Source organism: Melopsittacus undulatus, chromosome 4 (genome assembly GCF_012275295.1).
Source record: "Melopsittacus undulatus isolate bMelUnd1 chromosome 4, bMelUnd1.mat.Z, whole genome shotgun sequence".
Taxonomy (NCBI): Eukaryota; Metazoa; Chordata; class Aves; order Psittaciformes; family Psittaculidae; genus Melopsittacus; species Melopsittacus undulatus.
Genome location: NC_047530.1, coordinates 13,042,517 through 13,067,166, shown reverse-complemented (window position 1 = coordinate 13,067,166; position 24,650 = coordinate 13,042,517). Strand labels below are relative to the sequence as shown.

General features: G+C 39.5%; 1 protein-coding gene across 1 annotated transcript in view; it reads left to right on the top strand.

Moving 5' to 3' along the window:
• NIN (ninein) overlaps positions 1–24,650 on the top strand; it is a 66,006-nt gene that overhangs the window by 37,363 nt on the left and 3,993 nt on the right. Inside the window, exons 16-27 of the mRNA XM_005140939.3 lie at positions 150–676; positions 6,883–7,008; positions 7,187–7,256; positions 8,147–8,362; positions 8,752–8,865; positions 10,425–10,547; positions 11,105–11,218; positions 13,001–13,147; positions 14,244–14,423; positions 14,934–15,083; positions 15,612–15,710; positions 19,586–19,777. Of these exons, the coding sequence (XP_005140996.2) occupies positions 150–676; positions 6,883–7,008; positions 7,187–7,256; positions 8,147–8,362; positions 8,752–8,865; positions 10,425–10,547; positions 11,105–11,218; positions 13,001–13,147; positions 14,244–14,423; positions 14,934–15,083; positions 15,612–15,710; positions 19,586–19,777 (2,058 nt within the window). The remainder of the gene's footprint in view (positions 1–149; positions 677–6,882; positions 7,009–7,186; positions 7,257–8,146; positions 8,363–8,751; positions 8,866–10,424; positions 10,548–11,104; positions 11,219–13,000; positions 13,148–14,243; positions 14,424–14,933; positions 15,084–15,611; positions 15,711–19,585; positions 19,778–24,650) is intronic.

Below are 24,650 nucleotides of genomic sequence, written 5' to 3'. Positions count from 1 at the left end.
TGTAGGGGAAATCAATGTAAGATGCTAATGTGCAAATCAAAATATTCTATAGAATATATGGAAATATTTCGTGCAGAAATGTTGAGAAAATATTTCCGTAGAACATTCTGTTGAAAATGAGCCAATCCAATCTGGTTTCCTTTTTGTAGGTGAGCCATTATGAAAAGCAGCTAGATGAGACAAAAATCCACTCTGAAAAGGAGCAGGAGGATATGAGGAAAAAGTACACTGAAGAGATGCATGTCATGGAAAAGCAAATAACTGGTCTTAAAAATCAAATTGTAGAACTGCAAGGAGAAGCAGCAGTGCTCAGAGAACAGCAGGAAAAACTTGACTGTAAGCACAATGATGAGAAAAACAAATTACAAATGCGTTTTGATGAGGAAAAAGCCAATCTGCAAGAACTACTGAGGCAGGAGCATGAAGAAGACATTAGAGCCAGACTGGATCAGATAAATGAGAAGTTTAGTCAAGAACGGGAAGAACTGATTCAAAATGGTGTCTGGGTGGAAGAAAAGATGAGAGTTTTAGTGCAGACACTGCAGGAAGAGAAGGTAGAGCTGGAACGTGGCTTTCATGAGCAGCTGAAAAGGATAGCTGAGGTGCATGCCCTGGAGAAGGAAGAGCTTCAGCAAGAGCTGCTGAGGAAGCATGAGCAGGACCTGGAGGAGGAAAGGTAAGTGTCACTGCTGGTAGGGACCTCAGTGGCTTGGCATCGTGACTGTGAACCTAGTGCAGAATTGACTCCTGATGCTTAATTAAAGTGTACAAACTGTATAGTGCTGTTACGTGTTTTATTCCACAACACTGGGGACCTGTCAAGGGGTTGTTTCTCTTCTGGCCTTTCTTAAGCAGATACTTCATATTGATTTTTAACTCACCCAGAGGCAACAATAGTTTTAAAGCATAACCAGACATTATTAACTTGAGCCTCTGCTCAAGACCTCTGTGCTTTACAAATCCCTACTTTGTACTTTTAAAGCATTTGGGTTTTCAGACTTGTTTTCTGAAGAGGTAACAGGTTGGATGGTAAATGCTTTTAGCTAAGATCAACTGCTAAAAGAAACTGAAACACTCTGGAGATGACAGGGAGTGATGGGGGTAAGAACTCTGCCCCTACAAATCTTATTGCAAGAATAGAAGGGCATATATTTTACTCAAGAGCTTTCCTGAGGATATATCATGAGTTACACTTTTCCAAGGCAATTAGGTTTTTATTTTTGAAAGTTTCAACTTGCCTCAAATTTAACTTTGGCTCTCAGAAACACCCCTCGCTTAGTGCTTCATCTAAAACTCAGTGAAAAAGTGGGGGGTTTTGTCAGCTTGTTTATTCAGCCTGAAAAGCCATTTGAATCTATTTGAGTTAGCTCAGAGTTTAGTAATATCTTATGTTAACCATGTTTAGGAAAAAAATGGAAAGTGACTATAACAGAAGAGCATCTCATGTAGAAACTCCATTTTCTGCCAGCACACAAACACTTGTGAATAAATATGAAAAAACAATCCAAAATCTGGAAGGACATTACCAGCGAGAGTTGCGTGCACTTGCTGAACAGCAAAGAGAGGCAAAATCTCAGTGGGAGTTTGAAAAGGATGAAGTTGCTCAGAAGGCTGCTGAAGCCCATGAGCAACTGAAGGAAAGTCTGGCAAATGAAAAGGCCATTTTTTCTGCCCTCACCCAGGAGAAAGATCTCCTGGAGAAAATCTTCAAGGAAGAAGTGAACAAGCTTGTGTGTGAGAGGGAGCAGCTTCAGAAGGAGCTGTGGGACCTGAGGAGTGCTGCTGAGAAGCAAGAGAAAAGACTGAATGATGAAATAACACAGCTCCAAAATGAGCATGAGAAAGAGCTCAAGAGCAAAGAGGAGCATATATCTGTGATGGAGGAAAATGGGAAGCTGTTCAGGCAAAAGCTGGAGAGACTCCACAGTGAATATAAGCAAGAGAAAGAAGACCTCAATTCCAAACTTCTTGCTTTGGAGAGTTTAAACCAGGACATTTGTGTAAGAGCAGAAACAGAGAAGGCCAAGATGAGTTTAGAAATCTTAAACCTTCAAGGGAGAATACAGAAATTGCAGTGTGAGAACCATTGTTTTTCTGCACTACAGAATCATTATAGGGTCCTGGAAAATGAGTATGCAAAAGCAAAGAGCAGAATTGCTGCTTTTAGTGGCATGGCACCCCTGGGAGATGATGTGGATGGCCTCTTAAATCTGCAGAAAGTGCATGAGCAAGCAGTGAAGGAAAATGTCAGAATGGCTGCTGAGATTGTCAGGCTGCAGCACAAATTGCAAGCAGTGGAGCAGGAGATGGTGCAACCTCCCAGTCCTGGCTGCTCCTACTGCAGCTCAGAACAATCTCAGCTGCTAGATGAAATGGATCCCATCTTTGAAGGGTTGCCCAGTGATTGTAACAGTGCAGACAAGGGAACAGATTTGAATGTCCATTCACCTTTGAAGACTGATTCTACAGACCTGGAAGAAATGACTGAAATGGATTCAGAATTGGAGAAAGCATGTGTTAATACCAGAGCAGGCAGCCATGCCTTCAAGGTGCAGGTGTGTCAGATGCAAGGAAGGAAAGCAGCACTGGAAGCTGCTCTGTTTAACTCAGATGACATGCATCTCCACAAAGAGAGAGAAGAGAGGCATACAGTGGAGCACAGCTTACAAAGCACATGCACTGAGCTGCAGCAAAAAGTTGATCTTTTGAGGTAACGTACACTTGCAAAACTTTGTGGGAAATGTGCTGCTTAGAAACTAACCTAGCATCCCACTCTTTGCCTTGTAGCCACCTGCCTGCTATATGGCTGCTGCATTAACCACTGTAGTTTAACTCTGATTAGAGATCAGTGCCTTGGACTTGTAACTACTAGCAAGCAAGCTGTTTAATCATGGATAACAACAGTTGAAATGTGTGACTTACTCCTCTCTGACCGTGACCTAACACGAATGGTGAAACAGGAGCAACCTGCCAGCTGTTCTGTCTGTGGATATAGTCACCTTTGCAGTGTGTAGTTTATGGTACATCAGAAACCCCTGTATTTTTATGTACAAAATACTATGGTAACACTTCCAGAATGCTTTTACCTTTTACTAATATCACTTCTTCACTCAGTTTGCACCCTCCTAGTACTGAATGTTACTTAGAATACTTAAAATGCTTCTCTGTTTTTCCAATATTTAAGTTAATACTCAAGAGATACGGTAACTTTTTCCCCAGCAGGAGCACTTAGTGTTAGGAATCTGTGATGTATGTAATATGGTACATATGATTATAACACAGAGAATATAATAGGTTTTACCTACTTGTTTATAACTACTCTATTATGGTTTTGGTTTTTTGAGGCCATGTCATATTTTAAACATTATTCTCAGACTAATTTGTAACACAGCACTATACCAGCTACTAGAAAAAAAGGTAAGTCTATCCCAGCTGAAACCAGAACACTATCCACTCCGTATTTCATACCATTCACATCATGCCAGGTCCCACACTTCCCACTATCACCTTTACTGTCTTTAGATGTATAAATATATATATACACATAGAGATCACTCCCTTAGTCTGTGGGCCATCCCTACAAAAGTCTTGAGTTCTGTGATCTGGGGCTCCATCTATCATAACAGTTTCTCTAGGCAGGAAGGATGAATGGTGTATGGTGTTGAATTGTTGCATGCTGAAGCTCGTTTTAGTTCCATTGCTGCTCTACTTGTCCAATTTTATCAAAGTTAATTCTTCACTAATGTGGTGATCAAAAGGGAGTTAGGTTCAGATCCTCAAGTCTGAAGCAGTGGAGATGGGTGCCACAAGGTGTCCAGCACAGTAATGCATTGCTGCAGTGAAAGCACTAATATTTAATGTTATACAGCATCATACAGTCATACAGTTTAAGTAATTGGCTATTTTAACCCAGAATTAAATCTCCTTGTGGTACACACCGGACTTCCCCATCCTCTGAATTACCATTCACGTGTACCCACATCCTTGAGCAAAAGTGATCCCATGAGTGGGTTTGCCTTTGCCTGAGGCAGGAATAACCCAGACTGTCTTCCCCAGCAAATTCTTCATGTGCATCACAGGAACTCTTACCCCCTTCTATGGTAGGTAGAAGTTTTGATTGGGCTTGGCCAGCCCATTTGGCAGATCCTCAAGTAACTAATCACATGACCTTTGCTAAATGTGTATTCCAGTGTTTGAAAGTTTGGGATGTGATGACATTCATGCAGCCATTTTATTTCCAAAACTTGGATCTCCTGTGCAGGTCCCTTGATCTTGTTCTGTTTTATGGCAAACCAGCTTTCAGAAAGACCTGGATTATTTTCTTCCCTTTCTCAATGTATTGAAGGTGTTCCAGAGCTTGCCCCTGTTGCCATTTCCTCAGGCACTGGGTACCCCTCTCTATTGCCTACAGCATCTTCCTTGAAGGGATACCTTTCCTTCACAGCTGATAAGAGTCACTTCCAGAGGCTGAGGGATTGTGTCCTTTTTCAAATTGACTTGTCAACACCTGCTTCCCTAGAAAGTGATCCCAGCTGCTTGGATTCTCTACCCTCTAAGTCCAGGCTACTATCTCCATTGTCCCAGCATTGTAGCAGCCAGGTGATAATGTGCTTACCCAAACAGTGGCTGGAATCTTTTAGTATATCCTGCAGCTCACTCAGGGACAGGGATCGAGAGTTTACCTCTGGTTCTACCACTTCCTCTGTTTCTTGTGAAGGCCCTATTTGTTCTGTTTCACTACTCAAGGTGACTTCCATGTCCCTCTCTGTACAGGAGTGACTGATAGGGGCATGGTTTGGTTCTTTGGTTCAGATGCAGTGTCTTTTGCTGGGGTTGGAGTGGCTGCAGCATTTGTTGTCAGAGTTAGAGTGGAGTAGCTGCAGTGCTCATCATGGGGTTAGAGTAGCTGTGGTGGCTGTTGCTTTGCCATCAGATCCAGAGACCTTCTTTTCCTCTTGAAGGTACTGGATAGTGTTGAGCAGGGCTCTGTAGGCATGGGCCAGGTCCTGGCATGCTGCAGTTATTTGTACCTTTCTGGTATTGCCAGGATGGCAGTGTACTTTTTCTAAAGGTTTTACTAATTTTTCCTGATTTTGCCTTTGCTAAGGAATGAAGCTCCAAAGCACTGGAGGGGCCCACAGACCTAGGTACTCACCCATACTATCTCACACACCCTGCCACTTGTAACTATTCAGCCTTCAGGAAGATCTCTTGGTACTATTCTTAAATAGTTTTTTAACTTTAAACAAGACCCGAACCATAAGCAATATGCTGGTTCCCAGCAGAAAGGCCAGGTTGCTTTCAAGAGTACCCAAAGGATATTCAAAACCTTTGAAATTCTCAAATGCTACTCAAATAGGCTGGTGGGGAAGGTGTGGGAGGAAGTTCTCCTCCATAGGTTGGCCCTCCAAGGAGAAAAGACGAGAAGTATAATTATTAATAGTTCCCATTAGATGGCTTCCAAAGTATAGAGGTGATGGCAATGCTGAGTACATATGCAATTAGCTTCATGACTGGCAATAATATCATGTTACAAGACATTATTAAAAAATGCAACAAAACCAAGAACCTCAGCCCAGGCACTGTGGATGATAAACATCACTGCAGGGAGCACATACTGCAAGTAAGGTGTTACATAGTGCAACTCTGAGAGCAAATAAACCAACACTGTGATCTGTGACTATTTAACCAATGCAGTGAATGTTTATAATTAATTTATTTTGACAGGCTCTGGTCAGATCTGTTGTTATCTCAAACCTTTGTGCTCTATGTTGGGCATCAAAAAGGACCCAGCTGGTAACCCAGCACCACACAGTCCCTTGCTCACCCTTCCCTCTGCCTTTCCCCACCAGATGGGATGGGGAGGAGAATTGTGAGTTAAGAGCCATTTAATAACTGAAGTACAGTATTATACTACTGATAATTTTAAGGGAAATTACAAGGGGAGAGGAGATAAAACTAAAAGGGAAAAAAATAAAAACAAATTGACAAACAACCAACAAACAGCAGTGATGCCCAATACAATTGCTCGGCACCCACTGGCCAATACCCAGCCTGACCTGAGCAGCAATCGGTCCTTTCTGGGTAACTGCCCCCCAGTTTATATCCTGAGTATGATGTGCTGTAGTATGGAATATCCTTTTGACTAGTTTGGGTCAGATGTCCTGTCTCTCCTCCCTCATGGCTTCTTGTGCCCCTTCTCACTAGCAGAGCATGAGAGACTGAGAAGTCCTTGATCAGGGTAAGTGCTATTGAGCAATAAGTAAAACTTTGGTGTGTTATTCAGCAGTGTTCTCAGACTGAAGCCAAAACACAGCACTGTGCCAGCTAATGGGAAGAAAATTAACTCTATCCCAGCCAAAACCAAGACAGGAAGGTAGCTACAAGTAGCTTAATCATTGTTCAGCACCAGTATTCTGCAAGAAATTGTTCTTTCGGGTATTATACCATGGCTAAGTTACTTCCTTACTGTTGCCTCAGGAATGAAAGGGCATTTTCTAGTGCTGCTGTTCCCAGCATGCTAGACTCCTGAAACAGATTGCTCTCCTAGCAATCTGCGTATTGTGTTGCTTAAAGTTATGTTATTTGTAACTTAAGGGCTGAAAGGTATAGAACAATATTAGTGTGAAACTTTTATTAGGTGTCCTAGAGTTTAACCAACTTCAGCTGTACAAAAACATGCACAAAAAAAGCCCCTTTTTCAGTGATTTGGGGAGACCTCTTACTAAATTAAATGTAAAATCCATATACCATTCATATGTAAGTCAATTGTAGTTTTAGTTTGAAATAGTACAGATAGCTTAGGCTTTTGGTAAATCTTGTCATTGTGGGCCTAGATGATATACAGAACCAGTTTTCACATGTCTTGTTTCTCTGTCATAGATGTGAAGCTGAGAAGCTCAGAGAAGAAAATACTATTCTGAAAAATGAAGTGACTTTATTGAATGAGGAGGGTAGTGCTTCCAGCCTGAAACTGAGGGAGCTAAATGGGTCCCAAGAAGAAATGCGGTAAGAATTCAATGGGGCATGTACTGCATGTATGCCTTTGGGCTCTTGCACTGCAGACACCGTGGTTACATCCCTTCTTTCAAAGCTCCTACATGTGTTGGATATACTGTGAAATTTGAAATTGCCTTATTTTCTGCAGTTAATCTGGCTTCTGTTAATTAGCTTTCATTTTTCTTAGGCAAAAGATAGAAGCTGTGAGAAAGGAGAAAGTGGCTGTACAGAAGATGTTTGACAACCTGAAAAAGCAGGTATACAGGCTGAGCCCATAACCTTCTCTGTAGAAATCGTCACTGTAGAAAAGCTTTTCCTTACACCGTCACAAAGGCAGTAGAAATGACCATTATATACATTTAAATTCTGATAACTGTTCTCATTAACAATGTGAGGCTTGTTTGACCTGATCAGGAAACTGCAATGCTACTGTAACTACCCATCTTACAGGCTTGAGAGCACTTTCCATGGTCAACTTTGAAAGTTTATTTAATAGAAACATAAAGTTAAAATATTTCTTTTGTAGTTTCTGTGGGGAATGCTCTGCAGTAGCCCATGAGGAAAGAGAGGTTACATGACTCAGCCTCTACTCATTTCCCAGCTAGCTGGGTCTAGGAGTGCTTCCAGCCATGACCCTTTGCTCGTATCCATGAGACTGCTACTTTTATTTTAAGGTTGGTTTGTTACGCTAAGCAAAGTTGAGAGTTTAAATAGCTCTTACATTCACTCTCCTCTTAGTATTGCTTACTAGAATTCTACTTGCTCAGAATAATCTACTAGCTCACCAGCACAACTCTCAGAATATATATCACATGGCAAAGGGCAGGAGGAACAGAGCAGTGAGCCAGATGACTGCTGTTATAATTGATATAATTGAGGCCAGTTATGAGAAATTCTGTTTGCAAGGCTGACCATGCATGCAACAGGTCATCAGGAGGACTCTTACTTCTAAATATGATTCTATTTGATTTGGCCTGAAATTAGAGCATGAAGCAAGTTAAAGAGCTATAGGGAAATAAAGCAAGCAGTGCTACTGAACTCATGACTGTTACATAAAGGTAACAGCTCTGCACCACTGTTCAGAGTCACATTCAGTTTACTCCCCAGTGTAAAAGCAAATGTAACTGACACTGCTTTCCTGATTCAGGTAGCAGATCTGAAGACCAGAAACCAGCAGCTGGACTCTGAAAATACAGAACTTAGCCAGAGGAACTCCAAAAATCAAGCAGATGTGCAGGATCTTAATCAACAGCTGGCAAGGGTGCTCAAGCAAAAGGAAAGAGAATCGGGAAAGTGTACCCTGGAAGAATGGGAAAAGGAAAGACTGGTACTAAAAGAGGAACTGGAAAACTCCAAAGTAAAGGTAGAGGAATACACTATCTCTAACAGTAGAAAATAACTGAACTTCTAGGAGTGTGCAGGTGCCATGGAGTTAGCATCCCATTCCTGAGCTGTGTTGTGCTCTTTCAAAGCTGAACTTCCAAGTACTAGCTGCAAACATACATGCATGTGGTAGTGGGGGTGGAAGGAAAGTCTGGCAGCAGCCAATAGCAGAGAGGTAGAAGTGTTCAGGTTTGCCTTAAAAATGGGGCTTAGTGATACTAAAGATTTACCTGCATTTTCCATCATCTGTCCTATGTAGTACAGTGCCATCCCAACTCCAAGCATGTCACTGGCTGCAGCATCCTCTGGTTAATCTTTGTTACTCTGCACGTCTCCTGTGTTGAAATCTGAGCCTTTTACTTTTTGCAGTCATCAAATATGGTGTCTTCCTTGGAGATGGAGCTGTCAAAAATGAAGGTTCAAGCTCGCATGCTGGAGCAGGAGAACCACATTCTCAAGCAGGAACTTGAGAAGACAAAACAGGTATGGAAGCTCATTTGAATGCCATGAGAGAATGCTGGCTGCCTCTTAAACATGTCCTGCTCTTTTGTCAGAGTTGGAGTTATTTCTCTAAAGAAGTCATAACAGCAGAGCAATACAAATCCTCTTGAAACAGTCTCTGGGTACAATGCATAATTGTTCAGATAAGGTTGGTTTCGCTTAGCCCTTGCCAGAACGTGTTCCAGAGTAGTGGTCTACAAAGACAGGCTTTGATAATGAAGGCAAAGACTGAAAGCGCTAATCAAGGAATAAATAGGGCTTTTCTAGTTTGTGCAGATGGGATAGAACCACATAGTATATAGTCACATAATGGTTTAGGTTGCAAGAGACCTTAAAAAGCATTTAGTTCCAAGCCCCCTGCCACAGGCAGGGACACCTTTCACTAGACCAGGTTGCTCAAAGCCCCATCTAACCTGGTCCTGTGTAGTTCAGTTTAAGGACTGGTATCTTCCAGCACATCCTTTCAGAGAGAATTCCTATAGTTAAACCCATCTGGAGACTTCAACATCTCATAGCTTCTGAGGATAATTTCCTGGAGAGCTTGGTTATCGCCTGTCTAAGCATGGTTCAATTGGCTGTAAATATATGCTAATAAACACAGATAATGAAGGCTACAAATGAGTTAGCTCTCTTGATTAGGGCTTCATAAAGTAATTTTATTTACAGTGTAAAGCACTCATTTGATGTATCCAATGCTTAGAATAGATAATGGTCTTAAAAAGCAAGAGCAGATGAGACCTATTCAGTAGAGTGGATTGTGCCTTGAGTGTAATTAAAGACAGAAGATTGAGTGGGCAAAAACAGAACAGCATAAGAGAAAGTAGTGTTCATAGAATCACAGAATAGTTAGGGTTGGAAAGGACCTTAAGATCATCTAGTTCCAAACCCCTTCATGGGCAGGGATGCCTCACAGCAGATCATGTTGCCCAAGGCTCTGTCCCACCTGGTCTTGAACACTGCTAGGGATAGTGTTTACCACTTCTCTGGGCAGCCTGTTCTAGTGCCTCACAACCCGCACGGTAAAGAACTTCTTCCTTATATCTAATCTGAACTTACTCTGTTTAAGTTAAAACCCCACTGTTCCTTGTCCTGTTGCTACAGTCCCTGATGAAGAGTCCCTCTCCAGCATCATTTTAGGCCCCCTTTAGATACTGGAAAGCTGCTATGAGGTCTCACCTGGAGAATGGAATGAGGTGTTATATTAAGGCACTGTGTCAAATGGGAAAAGGATCAGAAGTCAACAGTAAAGTTTGAGGGAGCTTTTTTCCCCCTTTCATAGAAGAGGCAGAGAAGAACCAGGCCTAATGCAAATCCTAGGAATCACAAGGCAATTAGGAATCCTTAACACTGCTGTTGCAGAAAGGATGCCTTGGATGATATGAAGGATACTCATATGATCATTTGTACTCAATTGGGGTACACTTCTCTCCTTCACTCTATGCAGAATGGGATGCTTGGCCTCGAAGAGAGGACAGTGTAAACACTTGCATGCAAAATCTGAAACAGCACAGAAAGGTAACTGAGGGGGTTATTTTCCACAGCTGCCCAGATGTCCTGATTTCTCTGACCTTCAGAATGAAGTTTCGAGCTTAGTTTCTAAAAATGAAAAGCTGCAGAAAGAAAAGGAAGCCCTGAGTGAGGAATTAAACAGATGTATTGATAAGGTAAGAAAGAACTGTAAATTCACATCACTATCTATGTGCTGTGATGGGCTGTTAAAATTCTTGTATCATTATCTGCCACCCTAATCTGTGAAACTGCTTTGGATTATTTTCTTTTTTTATTTCCCTTCAAGCCAGATAAAGGCTTAATTGCCACTGCCTTGTTTTGTTTGGGTTTTTTCTCCCCTAGCTGATCTTAAAGAAAAAGCTTCAATTTTGGAGTGCAGCTTTACTGTAATTTGATTACATAGAAAATTCCAGACATTGCAAGGGACACAGGCCTGGCTATGCACATTGCAGCAGGACAAGGAAGACAGTGTTCTTGCATTTTTATTGCAACTCTTACATCTTGTAACTCTGAACTTGAGCAATGTAGCTAGTATGCACACTGTAAATAATGATCCTGTTGTGTGGCAATTCAGGGCTGGGAGCTGGGGGGGGTTCTGCTCTCATGCATTTTCTTTGCATAGCTGTAACTCTCTCTAGCTTATCTCTCAAAGTCAAATTGAGTTAAAGCAAATCCTGAATGACTCGGGCTTACCAGTGTAATCTTATTTCAGGTGGCTAAAGCAAGCTGCTTAGAGAATGCAGTTGGCAGCTTGAAGCAGGAACAGAAGTCCTGGGAACAGCAGAGTCAGACACTGAAAATGCAGCTCACAGTTTCACAAGAAAAGGTATAAGTGTTGTGAAAGATGTGTGGTTTGAGGTCTCTCAAAGACCATCAAAGGTATTAGCAAGAACAATTTTAATATGATTTATAAAGGCACGACTTAGAAGAATTTTATGGCAAGATTCACCCTGTTATTTATTACATGGATGAAGCATACAGAGGAAAACAGGTAAAATTGAGCTAAAGACGATTGATACAGAGACTGAAGGCACAAAGGATAAGGGAGACTCTCCTGTTGAGTCACGAGGTTCAGATTGGATCCCCTTGCTTTCTAAACTGCTAACAGAGCCTAGGCGTATTTTAGTCTCATACTTTGTCAATGGTATTCATCTAAAGGGTTCCAAGTGTCATTAAGCAGCAGTTTGCAGTTTTAAAGTGAATCACAAGATTTCTAACAAAACTTGATTATTAAAGCTAATACACACACACTTGTAATCAAATACCTGAACCAACACACACACATATGTACATACATATGCATGTAAAGATATACATATATATATAAAGAATCCTGTTAAAAAATTCTTTCAGTGCAGTGAAAATACTCACATAAGCTTTCCCAGCATTCCTCAAGTGGTGAAGGATTGTATATCAGTGAGCAGAAATAATGGCCCAGCTAAATGGTCCTCCTGTTTTGTAAACTTGAGAGTTTACCAACTCTGAGAGGTGTTCCAGTCAGAGGGAGATACCTTGCTGCAGTCCACTGTGGTCCAGGAGAGCTCAAAGGGTCTCTGTCTCCTAGGGCCTTGGCTTTAGTCATAAGTGAATTTCCACCGTGGCCTCAGTTCTATGTCAGTGTCACCAGTCACACAACAAGTTATGTTCCAGGGTGTCAGGGAATGACTGATCATCCCAGAAAATCTCCTGGTATGATTGGGGAATGCCGAACCATCCACATTTCTGTGTGCCGCTCCCTACCTTTGCTATGCAACCAGAGTTGTTGGTAAGGTCAGGGAGTGTCCAGCTGCCCAAATCTTTACGTCTGTGCTGAATTCCTGGGGAAGCAGAGAGGTCCAGGAGGCAGGGAAGGGGTGGCATGCACCACCACTAATAGTGATTTTTGTTATAGCCCCAGATCAAAAGCATTTTTATAATCTCTTGTACTTTTTTTTTTTTCTTAAAAGCAGCCATCTTCTAATGTGTGCAAAGATGTCATGCCGCTAGGAATGGCTGCTTTGATGGGCTTTCAAAGTGATGTTGTTAAAGGGCAAGAGGAACCTCCTTAAAAGCAGTGAGGGACTTCTTTTCCCCCAAGACTAAGCTATGTTGTTTTGAGTCTATGGCTAAGTTGCTTTTGCCAATTTATTCTGCCCAGTTATTCCTAAAATCCTGCAGAGGTTCTGCTGTTGCTGTCTTTTTTTCTGGCAGTGGCTCATCTCTCTCCAGGCAGGGGAGGGGAACGAATGGCTATCTGCTTGGCTGATGACACTTGGGTTTTTGTGTTGGGCATGGGCTGCCAGGAAGAATAAATAATTCAAGAGAAATATTCACTTCACTTTCCAGCACATCACTGTAAATGTTCAGGGCTGGAACAAGAATATGTCTCTGAATGCACTGTTGTGGCTGAATTCAAAGTGGATTGCTACTGATTGGGAACAGAAAGTTAAAATCATTTGGCATTTTTAAAGAGGGCTGTCAACATTGTAACTTCTTAATTCCTTTTCTTCTCTCCTTCCATCAGAGACCCTAAGTGTATGTAATATGTGGTGCATACACATCTAAGCAGACCAAGGTTACAAGAAATGTTGGTCCAGCAAATGCCAAGCTGCTTTCTTGTTCGTTACAGGTTCAGAGTCTAGATGAAACACTGCAAAATACAAACCTTCAGGTGTCCCGACTAAAATCAGACATACGAGTGATGCAACAGGAGAAGGAAACTCTGAAACAAGAAGTGATGTCTTTACACAAGCAACTGCAAAATGCAAATGAAAAGGTAACAGACTTCAGGTGCCTCAAAGTCAGTCAACTTTGCATGTCAGGGTTACAGACACTGGCTGCTGCTTTTCTGTAGCCAACTTCTTTACGATGGCTCATCCACTAAAAGAACATATAGTGCTGCAGGCTTGAGCAAGGAGTCTGAGTTGTGCAACTATTGATTTCTTATTATTATTTCTAAACAAGTGATATAAAGCTAATAATTACCAAAAAAAAGCTGAAAGGAGATGGGTACAAAAAAGCCTTATTTTAATGTTGATTTCTGTATTTTGTAGTTTTCCATTTTAAAATGGCTAATTATAATTATGTTATTATAATTGTATCAGCTATAATTACAGTTAACTATGATTAGTCTTGTTGGATTGTATATAATGTGCAGATTTTAAACTTACTTTTAGAAAACTTACTTTAAATTTTGAACATAAGGACGGGGATGGTCAGTGTGTCTTCTGAGGCTGTGAATCTGTGAACAATGTATGAATTTACACCTATCAAAGCTATAATCATTGACAGTCAAACCAGTAATTGACAGGGGGTCTTAATTTTCAGTCACACTTGGTTTTGAAAGGCATGGTATTATATCAGCCTCAACTGATGAGGAATTGTAACTGAAGGAGGTTGTAGACAGCAGTGTTGGGATTGGTATTATAAATTCAGTTAGTAATTTGGCTTGTTTGCCATGTAATTAAGGAATATTTAATGTCCACTTGGAAAAGAGGCTGTTTCACAGTTGTACAACAGGAACTAAATTACAGCTATTACTGAATAATATATAATACTGAGTTCTGTTTTGTGCTTGATAAGGCTGTGAAACGGAACACAAATTGCTGTTTTGTAGTGTTGAACTCTGTGCACTCCTGTCAGCTATTCTGGTGCAGAGCTATGATTTTAGCAATGGGACGCACTTTGCGTTTGCACTGTGATTAGCGTGTTGGGTTTCTTAGTGGAAAATGGTGTGCATGCTGGGAGGAAGACTGGAATCCTGTGACTTTAGAGTGTGCAGTTACTGAAAGCCTACTTATAAACCCACCTGAACAGAGAAAATGTCTGCTTCTTTGTTTAAGGCCTAACCCTGCAATTCTGTCTGTCTTAAGAATCGGGTTCTAGAACTGGCTGTGCCTTCCTCAGGGCTGCAGGACCAACAGCAGCAAATACACTGGGATAAGCTGGACCACCTGATGAAACAGGAGCAGCAGCTGCTCAGGCAGGAGAATGAGAGGCTGCAGAGAGAAGTGCAGAGTGCTAAAACTGACCTGACTCACTCCAGGGAGAAGGTAACCAGAAGAAGCTGACAGATCACAGGGGCAGTCTTTAGTGATTCTTGTTTAGCAGTGGGTTATAATGGAAGGGAATGTTGTTCATTAGGTTTGAATAGAAACATTTGCAGAAAGAATGTGTAATGGAGTTTCTTTATATCTGCACCTAATTAGCAGACATGCTTATGATGGTCTTAAACAGCTCATTATTTAAAATAAAATCCTGATAACTCCTGTCTAAGTTTCTGATCTGACATTAAGTTAACACACTTCATTTTTTTTTCTTTGTTAAAGAAAAAATCTTAATATTCCTGGCATTCTCTTGTGCATTTCTTGGCTCACAGTATTAGCCAGATTATGGGGAAGAGGGAGGGAAATAAGGATGTGATGGTCAAAGCTAAAATGTCAAAAAATCTGTTAAGAGCTGAAGTCCATTGGTAATCAGTATTTTAGATGAAGCAGATGCGATTTGATTTTTGGAATGGTCTGGAACATCTTTCAACATCTGTTCATCTCTGGTCTCTTTAGATCCGACAGTTGGAATCTACTATCCTTTCCCTCAAGCACCAAAAGCATCAAAGCCAGTTGGGCATCATCAAAGCCATAGAGCAAGAGAAATTAAGCTTGAAGAGAGAGTGTGAACAGCTTCAGAAGGAGTTGTCATCTGCAAATAGGAAGGTTAGTTTTAGAGGGCAAATACGTGACTTAATGCAGTACTTTCCATCTCTAAGAACTAATGTGGTAAGCAGTGAATTTTCTTCTTTTTTTCCCCTGAGCTTTTAGCTTTCTGTCTCTTGTGAATCCCTGTCCCAAGGAGCTGATTGTCCTCTGTGTTTCTGCAGAGTGTACAGGGTAGAAGTCCTGCCAGTGTGCTGCATGCCTTCTAGTTGGTTCTAACAGTGCAGTGGTGGAACACAAGAACCACAAACAAAATGTGGCCTGTTCCAAGTGCTCTGCAATACGTAGTGCTTACATTACCACTTCTAGATTAAGCCCTGCTGATTCTTTACAACTTTTTAGAGGTGCTGCATAGCATTGTCTTAGACATTACTTTCAGCAAAGCATTAGACTTGTCCAAATACTTATGTCTTTTAATCTTGAATTGGCTTCATGTGCAATGATTTGTGACTTGCATGTTGATGGGCAGGGGGGAGGGATAAAATAAGTAACTACTATGTTTTTAAGGAAACTTCTTGTCTTTAACAGATCAGTCAGATGAATTCTCTTGAACGTGAACTGGAAACCAGCTCAGAAAATGAAGGGCTAAGGAAAAAGCAAGTCAAACTGGATGATCAGTTAATGGAGGTACTTGTCAATCAGTGCTGAATAGTGTGGGGCTTTCTCAGTATCTCACTGAATCTATGAATTTATTTAAAAACAACTTTTAGATGTGTAGGAGAAGTGAAAACTTAAAGGAAACCAGAAGAATTAATCTCCCCCAGTGCCTAATCTCATCTCCATAATCAAGATGTTAGTGTGGCAAACTGGCTTCTTTGAAGCATGTTGTGGTTTATCATAATTCATGTAAGGCTTCAGCTATCAAATCAAATAGCAAAGAAATTTATTGCTGTGCTTGAGGCACTTTCCTCTTCCTTCCTAAAACATGTCATCTCAAGTTTCCTAACATTTGTATAATGCTGCTCTTAATGTACAAACCTATTCCTACTAGAGGAAGAATTTGCTGAATTTAAGCCTTGCTACCCTATCTAGATCATGATAGGGCAACAATTTACCCAACTTGCCTTGGTTACAAGAATGAGCAAGCTTAAGTATGCTATGTTAGTGGATCCTTTCAGATTAGGCTAGACCTCCATGTTGCCTCTCAGCAATCTTGCCTAAACTTGAGGTCCTGAATTTGAGATTAAAACATAATATTAAAAAACGCAAACATCACAATTTTGACTTGTTCCATAAATCAAAGCATCTTCTCGTTGAGGATTTTGCAACACTGTTTATTAACAGACTTCATGTTTTTCATCAAGAGAGCAAATGGGAAACATGATACTGAATATAGTATGTAATTAGCTATAAAATTGTGAAAACTTTATTAGAAAAGATATATTTTTTTACAAGTTACTGAAAAGACTGTTTATGTGCCATCTGTTTTTGTTTATATGCTCTTAATTGAGCTTTGGGAAAACTCCAAACCCTATTAAACTCTTCAGTATAAACACTAAGCACGAAATTGTGTTTTCTCCTAAAATTTGTATTTCAAACATGCAGGACTTTTGTTACTCCTGATAACATTTTCCCAGCAGGTGTGTATAACATTCACTTAGCACTTTATGACTTCTAACTTTCTCTTTTGTGCCTGTTCTCCTTTTGTTTGTGGCTAACCTGTCTAGAACTCAGTGGTTGGAACTAGCAGAGAAGGGTGCAGTTCTCTTTCTGAAATAGTGTGCGAAGGTAGAGCAATCATTTTCAATGTACTACCACAGCATGGAGTTAACATGTTTCTTTTATGGATTTTTTTTTCTTCTGTGCATCTCTTAAGTAAAGAAGCCACTATTCATTTTCATAGAATGACAGAATGGTTTCGGTTGGAAGGGACCCTAAAGCTCATCCAGTTCCAACCCCCCTCCTGTGGGCAGGGACACCTTCCACTAGATCAGGTTGCTCAAAGCCCCATCAATCAATTTCAGTGTAAAATTTTTACTCTTTGTTGTTAGTATATATCATGCAATTTGACTCTGTATGCCAAGAAGTTGCATACTTCTAAGGCATTGCCATGAAAGTAGAGAGAAATGACCAATTGCATCCAAAAGAATATAAGAAAATGAAAAGTGGCTCAACTCCTTCCTTTTAACCCATTGACTGTGAGGCTTGAAGGTGTTTGCATATTTACTCTGAGATCTGCATGTTTTTTCACCATCAAATGTTTCTTTAATTAAATACTTATTAATTAATAATACTAACTGAAATGTGATTACACTTAGTGTCATCTCTAATAGTTTAGCAATTTTGTTACTGTTCTGCTTTCTTCCACAGAAGAATGCAATAGGTCTATATTGTTTTCATTAGCCAAGCAAATGGTATTTATTTTTAAGAAGCATTAACTTTGTTTTTTCAACTGTTTCATTAGGTAGTTGTGTATATCACAACCTTACAGGGAAATCCTAAACAAATCCCATCAAAACCTCATTAATATCACTGTTTATATTGTCAGTAAAAGAATAGCTCCTTTACAGACAAGTTGATTCAAGAGAACCTTCTTATAGCTTTAAAAAAAAATACAGATAGGTTTATTTTAAACTACTTTAACATATTTCCTGTTTACCTGGGCCAGCAGAGAGGTGAGGCAAACATGGCCAGAAGAGCTGTGTGCCATTATGAAAAATGCTTAGTTGTTTACATTACAGATGGTCTCAGTAACTGAAATATGTTACGAATTGATGCCTTAATTATAACACTTGTGAAAGGAAAATTTAGACCACTAATATAATCCTGTGTGTCTTTTCCTAAGGAAGTAGAGTAATGGTTTTCAGATAACAGGTGAGAATTTTATGAGGATATCAACTGGGGACCTTTTTGGGAAGAAAGTATTACTCTTATGTAAATTCAAGCTGCAAATCAGCTTGTCTGAAATATCAGGAGTATTTACTGTACAGTCTGGTCTTCTATTAATATTCTTAACTCTTACAATGTGAGCTAGTCTTACCTGGATTTCCCCTTAGTGTAGAAAAATGCTAAACTGTTTTACGTTACTATCTTAGCTCTTAATACTTTCTGAGAGATCATCTAATGCTGGGACATTTATCTAACTTGGTCTGTCATGGTTGCAATGCTACTATAGTAAGGCAATGTCAGAAATGCTGCTTCTCTAGCCACTGTAACACAGTAACGGTCACAGCACTGCTTGGCAGGAGCACTCAATGAAATGATGTGGGGAAGCTAAACTGGGACAAGTCTGTTCTGAGCTGCAGTCTTTGCTGTAGCAAGGACGATAAGGAGTGTGATCCTTTTGTCCCACGTGACATGCCTAGTTTTACCAACAAACTTCTTTGGTAATGTTAATTTTAACAACCACCATTACACACAAACTATTTGTTAGTGTCTGTTGCCTTTACATCAAATAGACTTGCTGATGCGTTTTGTAAGCTTTTATTTTCTTCAGATTATTACATGCATCCCTCTGTATCCCAAGGGCCCCCCCAAGTATACTTTTCCTTATGCAGCACATATACTCAGGTTTCCAGACTCAGTATCAAACTCTGCTTGTGGCATGTCTCAAAATGAAAATTATAAAATATGTTAACATTTCTACAGTTAGTAGTGAACATAAGGAAAGATATATGGGGTTCCAGATACTGAATTCTGAATACTATAGCAGCAGGCATCAAATTACTTAAGTCATCATACATGACGTTGAAAATTCATTTTGCTTTTGAGAATGTTCTCTCTCCATTGTGGATTGAAGATGAGAAATACTCAGCAGTGGTGGACAGTCTCTTCAGTCTGCCTTGTGCTAGTGTTTTTATTTGGAAGTAGTTGCTAATTTTAGAAGAGCTGATGAGTTCAAGGTTAAAATTAAAAAGCACTATTAAGTTAAAGCTCACTGCAGGTACATTTAACTATGATAGGATTTTATCAGAAATTCAGTGAATTTTTAATTCAAATCCGAAATCACAGAATCCTAGAATGGTTTAGGTTGGAAGGAACCTAAGATCATCCAGTTCCAACCCCCCTGCAATGGGCAGGGACACCTTCCACTAGACTAGGTTGCTCAAAGCCCATCCAGCCTGGCCTTGAATGTTTCCAGGGATGTGGCAGTCACAGGTTTGCTGGGCACTCTCTGCCAGTACTTCACCACCTTCACAGTAAGGAACTTCTTCCTAACATCTAATCTAAATCTCCCCTTTTCACTTTCAAGCCATTCACCTTTGGTCCTATCACTACATGCCCTTCTAAAAAGTCCTTCCACAGCTTTCTTGCCAGGCCCCTTTAGGTACTGAAATTATAAATCAAAGCTCAGATTCCTTTAGATTTCAGAATTGCAGATAAAGATGCATCTTTTTGTTATTGGAAAGAGAAAAACTGCCTCTTTAGCTTCTGTTACTGAGTTCAGGCTTGTTTCTCTTTCATACAAGAAATTGTTCAAGAGTAACCAGCATCACCAAAAGATATTTTGTATGTATAGCAGTGCTGCTTTCTCCTGATGGCTGATTTACTCTGCTCTTCAGATGCTCCACTCAAACACCAGTGTGATACTTAGCCACTCACCACACTCCCTGGAGCTCCAGCAGCAAGGCTGTGCTATGGTGCCCAAGGAACAGTTCCTGCAGCTCCAACACCAGCTACTGCAAGCAGAGAGGAGGAGTCAACGTCTTCAGGAAGAACTTGAAAATAGACCCTCTGAAACAAACATGCAACAGGTAAAGCTCTCATTACTCTACAGATTACAACTTTGAAAGGGTATCTGCTTAGTTTTCTGGGTTTTTCAAATTCTGATGAGATCCCTTCTCTGTTTATGCCAGTTCAAAAATTAAAATTAAAATTCATTCTATCAAACGTATGTACAAAACAACCCTTTCTTACTTAGCATGTTCAGCTTAAGCCATAGCTTAATTCTAAAATCCTTATAATGTTTTTGAGCTAAAAAACACTCCCATCCACACACAACTGGCTTTTCTCCTTATGATAAATGTGCAGTAAGTGTAGGTTGGGTTTTTTTGTTTTCTTTATCTTATGTCAATGTCTGGCACCATTGTTTTAAAAAATACACTACATTACCTATTGCACAAGCACATACTCATTGCACATAAAATACTAGTTTGGGCTGTTGCTGTCACATGGAGTTCTGTCAGCTGTAGTAAAACAGAATTCAAACAAATTAATCCTTTTTATAAGGTCAGTTTATCTTCATTATTTGGCCATGAGAAAAGATGCTTGGAGAACACTACTTTTCCTCAGAAATGCCAATGTTGAAGTTTCTGTATGATGGTAACAACCTAATTCCAAGGGAGATTACATTCACTGCACATATTGAACAGAGTCACTTTTAGTAGTGCTTGTGGGGTTTAGCATGTAAAACTAAATTATAGGCAATAAGTAGAACAATTTGTCTCTCCCATATAAAAATTAAGTTTGGGGGCTAGGCTTACCAAATCATAGCATCACAGAATGGTTTGGGCTGGAAGGGACCTTGAAGACCGTCCAGTTCCAACTCCCTGCCACGGACAGGGACACCTTCCACTAGACCAGGTTGCTTCAAGCCCTGCCCAACCTGGCCTTGATCGCTGCCCAGGATGGGGCAGCCACAGCTTCCCTGGGCACCCTCTGCCAGTGCCTCAGCACCCTCACAGGAAAGAACTTCTTCCTTTTATCTAATCTAAATCTTCCTCTGTCAGTTTAAAATTGTTCCCCCTTGTTTAAATCTCTATTTGGCTCAGGCCATAGGTCTTACATAGTATTACAACTTATGAGAAAAGATAAAGTTCTAAATAGCTTAGATAAAATGCTAACACTTTTATTTATCTCTTAACAGAAAAAAAAATACCAAACAGCAAACAAACTTTACATTCTAAACTCAGATATCAGTTACACTTTTTTTAAAAAATAAGACCAAGTCTTTAAAGCCTAAAAATATCTGAATGTGTTTATAGGATATTCTGGAAAAAAGGTATTATGGAAAGAGCATATATATAGTAACAGTTTCTGAAGTTTCCAAAAATTGGAGTAAGAATTCTTTTTTTAAGAAAGGCATAAAATCAAAGTTTGCCCCCAAAAGAACTTAACAGCAACTAATACAGGATAAGTAAATCAATTGTAAGGTTCTCTGCCTTTCAGCCAAGTCCTAATAGAAGCACATTACCACTGATTAATGTGCTTGGTGCCCGACAGTGGCAAGTGTAGCCTGCCATTTAGTTTTGAAATCAATAAAAGCCATATTACAGCAGCAGCATCTGTAAATGAACATGCTGTGTATTGCATTAAGAGGGATGACTTTATCATTTTGCCTTTGAAAGCCCAAGAAACAATTTGCAAACTAGTCACATCCTGGAACTTGCAGTTCTATGGATAAATCACTTCTACATTTCCTGTAACAGCTTTTATTCTGGGAAGCTTCTTGAATTTAAAAATAGTTTCAGAGAGGCTTTGCAAATATTTGGTGTCAATGCACTAATGCACTTAATCCATTTAATTTTTTCCTATCATGTTGGTTTTTTGCATGCTTATAGTGAATCAGTATTCCAGTTTATAATGCCTCCTACACCTTTTTTGTCATGGGCTTTACTAGATAACTTTCTAAAATCATTATTAAATACATGCATTCTACAACTGTAAACAATGCCAAATTTCTTTTAGTTTAGTCAAAGTGTCAACTTTGACATTTCTGTAAGTACATTTGCTTTAATTCTCATGGTTTTTCTGCATTGTCCTGATGTTCAGGGTTAGCATTTAGTTGAGCTTATGTCCATTTTAATGTCCCCTTTAGCATCTTGAAAAATTGCATCCTAATCCCTCTTCATCACCTTTTCACCAGTGAGTACAACATCAGGTTATGTCCATTCTTTGTGTGTAAATTTAGTCACCTAGTTTTGCTACTACAGCTTTGCACTCTGCAGCTTTCTTAGATCCTGAGTAATAAGGGATTCAGAGTCATCCCCTTCCACTTTGGAATTCTTGTGTTCATGCTTTGCAATTTTCATTGCTTTTTTGATCATGGCTTTGGTGATCTGTGTTTTTTATTCATTTTACAGTCAGTCTTGAGCTATTGTTCTCCAAAGGCTACTGTCATAAGTTCAAATTTCACTAATTTAAAACTCCTGAGCCTCTTCTGATGCATGTACCTGTGTGAACTCTTCTGAATTCCCAGTGACTGTTTCTGCTCTGTCTAGTGCTGTGATTCTTACACACTGAACAGTAACAACGCACTTGTTCTCATATTCCTTGCTCAACAACTAGCTTTGGAAGCCTGTTAATGACCCAGTCTTTCCTTAAGTCCTCTTAGAACCTCTGCTAACCTATATTTTTGTCAAAGTACTTAGAGTTGCTCAACTCCGCCTTTCTTCAGCTCTGTTTCAAAATTCAAATCACCTCTGACCAACTGCTTGTTCTCCTGTCTTAGGAAAAGGCTTACTACTAGCTTTAAATGCAAATAAGGTTTCAAAGGTGGTCAGTTGGACTGTACTTTTCAGAAATGTTATTTGGCAATCTGAGGTTTTATATATTGAGAGAGGCAGATAATTTCCTCTAAGAAACAGGTACTAATTGCTGTTAATTAATGCCACTGATGGTTTTAAATCCCTCAAAAACATGGATGAGCCATCTGAAGAGTCCTTACATTTAGAAAATGCATCCTGAGTACCTTCCCAATTGCATATGTGTAGTGCTAATACTAATAGAGAAATCTAATATGTAATATTCTGCATATTTTCGTGTGTGTGTGTTTGTCTTGTGTTGCTTGCTTTGCTTGTATTGGTGGTTTGCTTTAAGTATACATAGTATTTAAAAGAAAATCTGGATATCAGGGTGAAGTATCCCACTTGCATTCTTTCTCTAGGCCTTGCTACCGGAGCAGCGAGCAGTGCATGCAGATTCCTACCGGAGGATTGGGCACCTCTGACAGCTTGGCTGCTTATGATTTCATTCCTTACCATGATTAACACACACAAACACACAAACTGGCATAAGCTGAGAAACTTGAGGATCAAATTATTTGTACTTTTTCTTCAAAAAAAAGTCTCCACATTGTTATTTATTTCTCTAGAAGCTGTTTTGTGCAAGTTTATAGGCTGTCTTTTTTAATTTGTTGCAAAGACTTTTTATTTATATTATTTAAAATATGGGGTTGTTCAGTGTGGAAAGAGACTATTTTTTTTTCTCAAATGGAACTAATTTTATATGAGATTTGAAGAAAGCCTGAGGTGTTTATACTCCGTTTTTGTATAAGATGTATAAACTTTTTAACAGGGAAAGATGACATTTTTGATGTAAATGAAAAATAAAATTTTTTTAAACATAATGTCTCTTGTCTTAATAGTATCAATAGTTTCAGCTTTGTGAACAAGATTAAACAAATTTTAGACAAGATATTTGTCTTTGGTACTGAGGACTATCATATCAGGATTTCTGGAAAAGATTTCTAATAGGAATGTACTTAAGTACAGATACTCAGCTTCTCTTTAGCAGATGTACCTGCACATGTAAGAAAAGAATTTGCATAGTACATGGGCATATTCTATTTCTTGTAGCCATAAAGTAAACAGGCAGTGCCAGAAAATGGAAAATTAACACACCAGTTTCTTGGACAACATTCTTTACTCTTTGTCTCAAATTACCAAATTAAACTAGATTTTTAATTCTTTAGTAGGTTAGCAAAACACCTCCTTTAAGGCCTATGATTTTTTTTCTAGATGGGAGCCATGGAACCATTTCAGGTCTTTGTTTTCAAAGATCTTTTTGCTTCTAACTTTCTAATGACCTTAGAGCTAACACTGCAGCTGGCTTCTCTTGTTAAACGTGAACTAATATGAAGTTAGAAGGTTCTCAAATCAACTTTAAGGCAAAAAACCACCCAGGTATTATGGGTATTGAGACCACTATAAATTCTTAGATTCCACTTAACTACTCACTCAAGGCTCTTGCAACCCGTATGAATTTATAATAGTCAGCTATTTTTTTGCATTCCAATCAAACTATGAACAATAGCTCAAGATAACTTGGCTACTAAATCCCCTGCAATTTCTACTTAGTAATACTTTTTTAATCCAGGAAAATATCCAGTCCAGCAACAGTGTAAACCTGCTTTCTGTAGACTAACTTTTTTCCAATTTTTCACAAGCTTAAATAGTCATATAGTCCCTTATATAGATTTAAGGAATTTTTGGTGTTATAACAAATAAAATGCTGAGTGGACTTCAATCAGTCCCCTAAGAGGATCTTTCTACAGTGGTTTCGATGAGTAGCTACCTACATGAAACAATCTTCCTGCAGTTTTTCATTTATCTTCCCAGATACGTGAAGGTGCTTTGGTTTTGATGGTATGTCCTTTGGGGGAGGTTAATGCTCTCTCAAAGTTAACCTTCTCAGGTGACTTCCTAGAATTAGAGTAACATGGTAGCATTAAAATAAAGACTCCCTTTCCTGGCTGTCAGTGTCTAAAATTCTCAAATACAACCAACCTTTCTTGTAGTTCCTGGTGTTTCTGGTTTATTTGGGAAAAAAACATTCAAATGTTGGGGTAATGGGCCTCTAGTAAGTTGAGACTGTTACCTCACTGAAGAAAAAGAGGAAAGCCTTTTT